This window comes from Anastrepha obliqua, chromosome 5 (assembly GCF_027943255.1).
Source record: "Anastrepha obliqua isolate idAnaObli1 chromosome 5, idAnaObli1_1.0, whole genome shotgun sequence".
Taxonomy (NCBI): Eukaryota; Metazoa; Arthropoda; class Insecta; order Diptera; family Tephritidae; genus Anastrepha; species Anastrepha obliqua.
This window is the reverse complement of record NC_072896.1, coordinates 485,807-497,711: the sequence shown is the minus strand read 5'-3', so window position 1 is coordinate 497,711 and position 11,905 is coordinate 485,807. Positions and strand designations below refer to the sequence as shown.

The 11,905-nt window shown below is 37.6% G+C and overlaps 1 protein-coding gene across 1 annotated transcript; it reads left to right on the top strand.

The window, feature by feature from the left end:
- Positions 1-3,241: 3,241 nt before the first annotated feature.
- On the top strand, positions 3,242-5,308 carry LOC129247241 (neprilysin-4). Its single transcript, XM_054886289.1, has one exon. It carries the CDS (start codon positions 3,242-3,244, stop codon positions 5,306-5,308), a length of 2,067 nt encoding a protein of 688 aa, XP_054742264.1.
- The last annotated feature ends 6,597 nt before the right edge of the window (positions 5,309-11,905 follow it).

Genomic DNA, 11,905 nt, shown 5'->3' with positions numbered 1-11,905 from the left:
TGTGAAGGGAAGGGAAATATAAACGATTAAATAAAGGGATACTTTCTATGATAGGGCGTTAACACCTTGGCGGCGCCTAAACTAGAAGGTCATTTTCCGGGTGTTCGATGGAGCTGCTCTAGTTTTAATGCCGCCTCTGAAATATTGGGACGATTTTTCATCGTGTAATCAGAGGCAATTTAGAAACGTTTTCCTTCAATTTCTTTCTCATTTGTAGCTGATAGTATTACTCACTCCACTACTAAACCAGTTCAGCGACTTAGTCGTAAGATTTATAACCTCGGGGTGTACTTTCTCAATCAGATCTTAAATATTTTGAATACAAATACAAATATTTGTTAGATCGTTGGAAACTGCCCGCTACTTATTTTGTGCAAACTATGCAAAAGTGCATTGTCTTCTTCGGAAGTAAGAGTTCTCATATTTCCTCGAGCCTCTAGGGTTATATACGGACAAAAGTAAGACTTTGAATAGAATTGTTCACCTCAATAGTATGCTGTAGTATTCAATCTTTCCCTTATACATACACACGTACATATGTACGTAATATAGCACGTTTTGTCAAAGTGTTATTAAAAGAGTTTGATTAAAAAGTTGCCTGCGTTCGTAATCAGTTTTGCTGCATTAACATAGCAGCTCGCACAAATATGTGAAGCCAAAATCAAAACGAAAGGAAAAAATATATCCAGAAGAATATTGTGTTGAAGAGAAAGAGCATTGAAAACCAAGTCCTGCCAGTTTCCGTTCTTCTAATAAGAATTTTTCACCAACTTGATTTGATTCCAGCTTACTGCTTTTTAATGTGGTAAAATGTGCTTGTTTGTAGCCACAAAGCAATAAATCAGCAAACTGAATTCTTTGGAAAAATTTTGCTCTAATCTCGTAATACTTAAAGCAAAACACAATCAGAAGATTAGAAATGCAGAAGAAATATCGCGCAGAATTGCCAAACGCAAAAAACGAAAAAGCAGTAAGCATCTTTGTTTTGCCTGCTTATTCTGGCTGAACTCAGCTCGGCATATCTGGCACACAGCGAACATACACACAAATTGCTTTCTTGCTGAAAAGTATCACATTTGTTTAAAAATTTTATTGATGTAGAACGAAAGTAAACATTTCAAAGATTAACTACAAAGAAGAATTATTTCATTCGATTGATTCGTTTTCGATGTGACTTTTAGTGACTTTTTACCACATTGTTGTATATTGCCACGCTCCTATTCTGAAAAGAAGAGTAGGAATAACCGAAAGCAAGCGAAAAGCAACGAAAAAAACTGCATTTTGAAGCTTATTATCATTCATGCTTTCACAATTTAAAACGCGGCACTTCATGTTTAGTGTTTTGTTTAATTTAAAAATCAAATTATTCACTGAGTGCTTCGCAAACAAGTAACTTTGCACACAAAGGTTTGTTTATTTCTTGTGCTGAGGCCACTCAAAGCGGCTGATTCTGTCAAATTCGCCGAGTACAAAGTAGCAGTTGCAGGTTGGCGGATGTCGCCGCCTTTGTGTTGCTTACCTCGTGGCGTGTATTTTGTTGTTGATTGAACTCTCTAGAATGTCAAACTCGAATTGTCAAATTTGTCAGTTAAAATAAGTTGGTGTGCATTTTGTTGTTGCGCGAATGTTCTAGGTAAGGTAAACAAAATTTGGCAGTTTAGACAACACATAAAATTAAAAACAAAACAAAAACAAACAAAGAAGTTAAAGTTGTTATGATTTTTTCATACATTTTGGCTTATGGAAAAGCCCTTTTTCTAAGTTTAAGCACATTGCACAAAAAACAACTTCCAGCAATTTCAAATTCAAAAAAGAAAAACAAATCTGCAAGTCGGCGCATTATGTGCGTTGTTATCCGCGTGCGTACATATTTGCATTCATGCTTTGGAAAATTCGTTTAAAAGATGTAGAACGACTTAATAAATTGTATACTATACATTTTGCGATTAAAATATTTATACGAAAACATCAAAAGTCAATTCAGGATGTCAAACTTAAAAATCAATGACAAAAGCAATATTTTAAATGAAACAAAACGCGATACCACAAACCAAATATCAACACAATTTACATACATATGCACATAAATCAAGACAAATATCACCACACTCACATGAACTTCCTATATTTGCAGCGCACAGAAATGTAAACACACATGCATATATGTGCACATGTATGTGTACACGCACGTATATGGGTATGCATGTATTATTTATTATGCAAATAAAGAATAAATGCCATACTGTAGACCAAATTAAAACGAAAAACAAAAACGTTGGCACTGGCTTACAATGACACAAATGGTATAAAAACTGTATAAATAAATGCGGCTGTTTGTGTGTATGCGTATTGGTCTGCGCCATCCTGAAGTTTGGTTGTCAAAACAATAACAACAGCAACAACCTTGCTTCGTCATTACGTGAATAATTCGCGTGCATCGAGAGCAGCAAGTGCGCGTTCCCGGATGGTTTCGTTTGCATTGTCAAACACCAAGACGGGTAACTGCGATTGGAAATTTGTGATCTGTGATTGCGAAGAAAGTCCAACATAAATTGATTGCTTTCATGCCATTATGTTAACTGTGTCTATCAACATTTCTTTTGTATAAAAATAAAATTTTACATGACTTGCACTGGAATGCTTCAGAAAGATACATTTTTAATCTTAGTCTTAATCATAATTTTATCGAAAATATAAAAGCTATAAAGAACAAATATGATATTTGGGATCAGTGTACTCTATTGCGCTAAGCAACAAATTTTTAGCAAAATCTATCCATTTTCGTGTTTTTCACCACTTTTTGTATGGAGCCGCAGCACGGTGCGACGGGCTAATTAAAATTATTCATAATTTGCAAAAACAATAATTCGCTATGATCAGACCAGAAATATAGAAACAAGTTTTTAATATTGATGTGACAACGCTCTTCCCGCACGACTAAAATCTCTTGTATTGCATTTGATTGTCTTTCTGAGTGCTATTTCGATAAGCAGTATTTCTTCTACACAGATAATATTTAAAAATAAAAATCAATTCTAGCGCTCATAATCAAGCCCCAAAAACCCACCGATGTCAGTAAACATGTGATTCTTAAAAAAATTGGTGAAAAGCTGGATTGTTCGTTTTAGATTAGCTCTGCGCGAGCACATCAGACGTGCATGCGGTACAACAAGGTCGGTGCTTATCAGCAGCTTGGCAATACATTGTAAATGTCATCGTAGATATTTGCGCAATTTTGCAAATGCGTACCTTCAACTTGTTCAAAACCTTCGCAATTCTCACGCTCATCAGTCGATCCGAGTGCGACCACGTGGCGTTGGTAAGTTGCGCGGAGGATGCGGACTGTCTGTCACGACTGGATGCTTCTATCGTGGATGTAATACGCGCGAATTTGCACAACGCAACCGACCCTTGCGAGAACTTTTGGGACTATGCTTGCGGAGAGTGGACTGCCGCGCCTTACTACAATCACGTGGATAATTTTGGTGCTGTGGGCAATTACTATGCACAAAAATTGCAAAAGTATCTAAAGGACGCTAGCTTTAAAGGGCACGCAGACACGGAAATTATGTTTCTGCTCAGAAAGGTTGAACATTATTACACAACTTGTACAGGAGTAAATACTTACTATCTAAAACTGGATAATTACTTTAAAGAGCTGGTGAACAGAGAACCTCGTCTAAGATGGCTGGACGAACTGAGGATTTCTTTGAATGGCGATAAGTGGTCCACGGAGGATTTTGATTGGCTTTCCGCGATCGCTGATTTACGTCGCTTTGGTTTCAATGGTGTTTTTCTGCATGAAACTGTAAACTGGGCCTACAATGATTCTGCGCGCTATGTGATTGAGTTGCGGTTGCCTTATGAAGGGGAAGCCTTCAAAAATAAACGAGAAATACTAGGCGCAATCGTTGAACTTTGTCCAGATTGTGAACAAGAGGTAAAGAAATATGAGCAACTAGCTACGGTGGTCTATGCGTTTGAGACAGAAATACAGGCCTTGAGGAAAAAATATGAAAACCAGGTGGTACTAAGACGGAACTTAATGGGAGATGGTGTGACACAGTGTGAAGATGAGGCCATACTTACGCTAGGGGCATTACATGCAGTTATGCCGCACTTTGGCTGGTTTCAGTATTTCAGCAATCTCTTGAAACGTGCACCGCTCCCAACACTCCCCATTCAGTTAGTTGGTTTATCCTACATGCACAACCTAGAAAAATTGCTATCGAAAACAGACGCAGATACCATCGCCTGGTATATTTTGTTTCATCTCACTCACCTGCTCCAACAAATGGCTCCTCAAATTACGCCAAAAAATTGCTTTGACCATATTGCCGCACTTATGCCCCTAGGCGTGGATTACCTCTTCGATCGTTATCTCTACGAAACGCGTGTCGCGGATGAAATGACACTTGGGCGCATATTCACCAGATTAAAAGCGAGATTTTCGCGATACTTGGTAGCTAATAAATTTCGATTGTCTCCCTTGGAGCGCTCATATCTTCAAGACAAACTTTCAACCATGAATTTGCGGCTTGGAAATCTGCCAGCGCGCATGTCAGCCGCTCACTATAATGCATACTATGCAGACGCCAACCTCAGCGCTACTAATTTTTATCACAACCACCTCGAAATGCTTCGTTTTCGCACACAACAACAACATTCCAATCTACTTATCGGTGATGGGCGGCTCTGTCCCAATACCTTCTACGTTTACGACGATATACAGACTGCTCGCAATGCGCCCTACTTTGTGCATCAGCGCAACTTGCTTATCGTGCCAATGATTTTCCTTCATCTGCCCTTCTATGACCATCGCTCACATCCGTTGTTACAATACAGCCTCGGCGGCTGGATACTCGCACATGAACTTAGTCACGCTTTCGATACATCGGGTATTATTTTCGATAGCTTGGGTAATGAAAATCCTGCTGGTGAGATGATTCTTGCGAATATTGGTGTTCAGAGTAGTCTTCGATGTTTCATGCGTACGCCCACCGCAGCACTCATCGAACGCATAGCCGATGTTAGCGGAATGCAGTTGGCATATGATGTATATTTTGGTGGGGACGAAGGAGTTGCGGAAAGAGACAGACTTGTGCCGGAATTCAGCTCGCAGCAGTTGTTCTTTTTAAATTTTGCTCAGTTCTTTTGTGGCTCACTACCACATCCTATTGCGCATGATCGAGATGATGTGCGGGTCATAGAAACGTTGGCGAATATGCCAGAGTTTGCGACGGCTTTTCGATGCGCTCCTGATACCAGAGAGCATCCGTTTCCGCAGTGTGCATTGTGGAGAGTGTGAGAAAGGAGGCCTGGCTTGACTAATAGAGAATATAAAAGGGACTACAAAATAATGTTGGTATCCACACAATTGAAGACGACACCAATAAAAGATGGAAGGCGCGTGCAGGATTTTTGTATGAATAAGCTCAGTTGAGGAAGCGATTCTAGGAATTAATAATATTATGAATGCCTACATATACGATTAGAAATATACATAATTTATTAAACCATAAAAGAAAAAGATTCGTGTTCTAAATCGTTCCTTTTCTTCTTCAAAAATCACTGGTTCTTTGGCTCAAGGCAACTCAGTTATAAAAATTGTTAAACGTTTGTTTCACGTAACACTCAAACTAGTCATTAAACTGATTTGCACACGAAAGTGTCATTCCGAGAGCAGTGCGTACTTGGCGACGGTTGCGTGCCGCCCGGCACACAACACGTCATCCAGTCGTCAGATGAAGTCAGATGATGTTATCAATCGGTGTTTCAAAATTGAACACTTGTTGGAAATTTCAATCCATAAATGGCTGCAGGTGGCTGCCTGATTCCTCATTGTGATAAGAATTATCTTTAAGAAGGACTTGTAGCCTTGGGCTGGGTATACCAGTTCGATAAGGAACAGATTTCTGTTTTCGAATGTCTGTCTGTCTGGAAGGTGACACGTGTTGCTGCGCGCATGTGTCTTTTGTTCTGTTTGCGCTTCGGTGTTTTTCCAACGCTCGCTATTTACCTCGCGATTATTTGCGAAGAATTATGGAATTTCCCACTTGCATTTTTCAGCAGTGCGTTTGTTAGCCCCATCTGTCTCTTCACATCTAGAGCTTGTGAAATGTATGGTCGTTTTTATGCACCTACGTACATACTTACGCATGTACTACATACGTGCAAATAGGTATAATTTTTCTAATCACAGTGGTAAAGTGTATGCCCCTCCGTCGCTCTCCGCCATTCGCGGTAGTTCCTATTGCCATTTGTGTGGCACCAATAAAATGTGTCATTCAACTACTCTACTTGTGCTCGGATGTGTGTGCATGCCTATGTATACATACATACATATGTTCCGCACACTGATTGCGTTTGCCCGTCGCATAATGCATTTTGCTCCTCGGCTGCTAGTTGTGTGTCTTTTAACAACAACTTACAAATGCCTGTGTCTGCTTGCGTTTTACCGATCTCGCTCCTCATTCAGTTCAAGCGATGAAATAAGCTAGAGTGCCGTAAAAGCTTTGCCCAACAACAAAAAATGCCTCATTTGTTCTTGCTTTCGGAAGTGGAAATATCTCGTATGGCATTCAGCAACTAACACCAACGTTGGCTCCGCAATCGAGAATCACACGGACCATAATAAAAATCGGGGTAATGGACGGAAAATGCGCGTATAGCAGGATTAGTGGCGAGATTTCTCTCTACAATTGCATTAAAAATGAAAATTGCAGACACAGCGTAAAATGCCGGCGAATTTGGGGAGAAAAAGTGTGCTGTAATAAACGAAAGAGAAATGGGAAAATACAACAGTCGCAGTTTTGCCCTGAAGCAAGTTGAAAAATCGCTGTGGAATTGGAAAACGTGCAGATAAATGACGTACGTATGTATGTATGTACGTAGCGTAACCTAAGTAGGTATGTATTCGCAAAAAAACATATGTGCGTATGTATATGCTGTATGTTCCGTTTAAGTTTCTTCATAACTGATAAAAGCCAGGCTATGCGTAGATGTGTGGATATTACGAACAAACTAAACTTATTCGAACTTCACTATTTCGTTTACATCAGTTTTTAATAAACATATCTGTGAGAATTATAAAACTGAGATGAAAAGAGCGTCATTCTGTAGCCTAAGTCAGGGGCTTGCTAATGATCCATCGCAGTGATTGGGTCAAATATGCGCATCGCAAAGAATGCACAAATATGTTAGTCTCTACAACAATCACAATGTTTTATTGAGGCCTGAAATTCAGTGCAGCTACTAATGCATATCCAACCCTCTGTACTGCAACTCCGAAGATTGTTTTTACCGTTTGCTATGTCGCCCCGGCTGCAATTCGAAATGCAGGTAACGAATCAATCTAGGGAAGGATATGAGAGCGGCTATTTAAAAATGTAAAGCCCGCAAATTGGGCTGCTATATTTTCTAATAATAATAAAAGTCGTATCGTTTTTAGCGTTGTTTACTGTAGAAAATCGAAAAATGCTTACGCAGTTTTTAATAACGCTTCCTTTTTGTAAAAATCGATAGATGAAAAACACCTTAAGCAAATTAAAATAAATTAAATAAGCTCATCCAAAGCACAACGCAAATACTTCTGTAAAAAGAGCCGTGCCTATGACACGAAATATGTGTGTCTTTCTTTGCAATGCTGGCGGATGCTTTGTCCTTCTTGCCAAAAGAGTTGTCTTCCGACAAGAGTTTTATCTATTGTGATCCATTTAATCAATATTAAATTTTTCGACGCTTATTGATAATTGGATTTTTTATTTCTGTATGTTCTTTTCAGAAATTTCGATAAAGTCTAAATCCAGAGCTTTATAAACATCCCAACAAAAGTTTATATTATTTCTATTCTATTAAAAAAATTCCAAACACATTTACATTTTCCCATTTTTTATATAATATTTACCGTAGGTTATGAATAATTTATGACTTTGGAAAAGGCTGCAAATAAATGTTTCATGTAATTATGAGCATAGATGTGTTTTCATTACACACATTTACGCCACTGACCCAGTCGAAACGGAACAATCATTCCATTGCCCTTCCAAACTGCCACGGGCTTACTTGCTCGAGGCAGCAGTAGCAAATGTTCATTAATTCAATGCTACACATTTTTGTTAGCTATTGAATTTATTTGCAATAAATCAGAAAGGCGAGTCTATCCAAATGTGGCCAGTGGAGGCACCCTGAATCTGTTGGCTAGTCTGTTAACTTCAGTATCAGACGCCAGATAGCGGCGTATAAATTGCAACAATTCTTCAAATAAGTGCAGAAGCACAGAAGTTTGAGCGAGGTTGTACGCCTACCCACAGTTACCTCTGAAGTAGCTGGACATTTGCGGCGGACGTGATGTCTACCTGAATATGTGTACTATTTTCAACATGCACAAATACAACGGTTGGACGGTCAAGAGGCATGCAAATAAATAATTAATTAGGAAAGAAAAACATAATGAACGTTTAAAATGTTCTTTATTTCTTTTGTTAACACTTTTCGTTTGTATTTTTGTTCACTCATTTCAAATCAAAGTGCTTTAAAGCAAAACATCAAGTAATAGGAAAATGTCGAAAAAATATCAAAATAGTCAACAAGGCTGCTTTCTGGTTGATTCAAGGCTTCAGCGCTTCCAGGAGGGGAGGAACGTTTCACCGCCTCACAGACTTTAACGCCAACACTAAAACCAAAGGAACATAAAATTACCGGAATTGACACGCCGCACCACAAACGCCGCTTGCTATCGACTTCGCCAACAAGCACTCTCCTTCGGTGTTGTTGAAGCTTGCGGTGCACATACCTATGCATATACAATGTGCGGCTGAAAGTAGTGCACCCAGCCAGCCAGGAGTAGTGTAATAAATTGCAAACACATAAAACTAGATTGAGCTTGAGTTTGAGCGGCGCGGCGAACGATGGGGCAAATGAAGACGAAAGATGCGTGTGCGCATATCTGTTCTGCTAGATGCTTTTTCTAGCATACCTACATTTGCGTTCGCATTTATTTTATTGTTGTACGCGCGCCATGGTGAGTATTCCAAGTAATCGCGAAAATATCAAAATGACGCTGGTTCGGCGAAGAACATAGTTTCGTGTTTCCTTCCACCTTGATATTTAACACCATTTTGTTGTTTTAGTTCTTGTTCTTTGTTGTTTTTTGTATTGTGGGGCATAGCAAGTGCACCATAAATTTAATCACAACGACTGATTTGGAGAATAAAGCAAAGCAAGAAAAAAATAAATTAACTAAGCAATCGAATCGTATAGCAAACCAAATAAAAGTGGGAGGGGGTGTATGGCGGAAGAGGAGGGCAAACGTTAGACTCTGCAAATGTAGCTGCTCGAGCCGACCGAAGGTGAGGAGCAGATAACGAATTATTAAGCTGTTGGTTTTGCCTGCTTATTCGCTGCATAGCTCGACAGGCGGTATCACTCAGTACTCTTTTCGCTTCTCGCCTCTACGGGCTGTCACTCAGTCCGCGTGTTGTGCACGTGCCATACCTTATCTCTTTTTGCCTTTTTTCGTTCTCTTCACAAATTTAATTTAAATTTTTCTCCTAAGTTTTTCCTGCGCGGTTCAATCGCGTTATGTTTTCCCCTTCACATTTATTAAGAATTTACTTTTCCTTGCACTGGTTTTATTTATTTGCTAGAAACTTAAAACATTGGTTTGAATTTTATGTCCTCCGTTAGAACGATATAATATTTCTTGTGTGCTGGTGATGCTAGTTAAGTTGGAAATAAAGTAATTGGAAATTCGTGGGCTTAGTTTGTTTTAAAATTCTACTTATCTTAGTTTGTCTCAAATGTAATTAAAAATGAAACTGCTCCTTTTTGCCCTATTGTTAACTAAACTTCGATTTTTGTTTTCTAAATATAGTTTGGTTAAAGAATTATGCAATCTACTTTTTTGCTTACAATGTTTGTACTAAACCAATAGAAATGAATTTACAGAAAACCAGCATCTCCTTTCAAGATTTTCAAGTCACTCCAATTTTTTTTTGCCCCCCCCCCCCCCGCCCCCCCCCCTTAAGGGGGGATTCTACTGTAAAAATCAAATTTTCATGGATTTTGTTTTCATACTTGTATTAATTTAATTAGTAAAAAAAAGTTTAGGGTTACATAAACACAGGTCTTGAGTGTACAAAAAAAATTTTTAAATTTATTTTCATTTCAAAATGGCAGCTGTACACCCGCTCCCCCGAAACGCCTTTTGAAATCTGCCCACACTGTCGCGCATTTAAAAAAAATCTGAAATCAAAAAACCCAAATTTTTTTTATTATATATCATTATTTTTAGTTGTTAAGCCTATTACTTGCAAAAAAAAAATTTTTTTGTAAAATTTTTGAAGTTTTTTAAAAAATCGACATTTTTTTGTTGTCATTTTGTTATTAAAAAAGGGGTTATAAATAATAAATTTTTCCCCACCATAGCTTTAAAAACTAGTAAATATTGTTAAAAATATACTATCAAAGTTTGAGCTTGATATGTTAATTTTTCACGGAGCTGTGATGTGGGCAATTTTGAAAACGTGGTTTCGAGAAAAACACGCATATGACCGTAAACCTCTCGAGCGCTCAGTTTATACCTGCTTTGCTAAAACTTTTATAACTTGAAAACTATTCAAGATTTCTTTTTAAGATTTTCATGGAACATTCTGGAGTTGTTTCTGAGTATGTTTCAACAAAAAGTAAAAAATCGATTTTTTTTAAGTTTTACAGTAGAGTCCCCCCTTAATACTGTAGTTTATGTCCTTTAATCATCTTATTCGTAATTTTCGCATGCGCAATTCGAAATTGAATAAATGAAAAATATTTTATTTATTAGAAATTGGCCATCGACAATATTGGGTGCTTGCTAAAATTATATTTGTTAATAATAATATGTTTAATATTATTAACATTTCCTCTCTTCATCATAGTTTTTTTAAAAATGGATTTACTGAACTCACTTAGACTTTCCGCAATCTCATTAGGGTTAGGAAAGGAAGGATGTTTACAATGAAAATGTATTGCATTTTATTATTTATTATTTCAATTTATGTTACTATATCTACATAATTGAACTATTTTACTGATCAGTAATTTTTTTTTCTTTTTCAGGTAAGAAAATTATGATAGTATTTTCAACTCATCCTGTTCAATTTAAGGTAAATATGTGCGTATGTCGAAACATCGCTTTATTGTGTTCAGTACAATTAATTTCTCGTGTACACAACCAGGTTTCTTTTGATGCTGTTTTTTCCGCATTAAGCAGTAGATGTATGCAGATATGCAAAAGGCTTTTGTGGTTAAAATTAGACGCCCTGAACACAACTGACGTATGCTATTGCGTGGGTTGTGTAATGGCTGAATATTGTTGGGGATTGTTTATTGCTCCAGCAACTCAAGTAATATAATATAATAATTCGTTATAATACTAATCACCAGTTCGTCGTTAATTGCTACACCAACTTTATATCGTACAGGTTGCAATTTTGTTGAAATTTTAATTGTTAATTTTTATTTATCATCAACACCTCGGCCGCCAATGACTATCTGATGAGCCACAAAAAGTTTTCATTTGAGGCTATGCGCGGAAGTATGTATTTGTCTTCCTATCAGGCAAGCACATTAAAGTCGTTTTTCATTACTAGTTAGTTTTTTATGCATATTAAATTCAAGGAAATGCAAGTTGTTATACCCTTCTGGGGTACGAAAAATCAAAGCATTTTAGGAGTAGTTACTAGTGATGCGATAAAAAAATAATTTTAGGGCTTTATTGAGTACAAATATTTACTTAAAAAAAGTGTCCTAATACAGGGCCAGTGGCGGTCCATTTTTTCGTTATTCGCACGAGTTTTTCTAAAGCGGTATACAATCGTGTGGTAAAGGAAGATATTAATTTTTCGCAAACAGGCAGCTTAGTCCG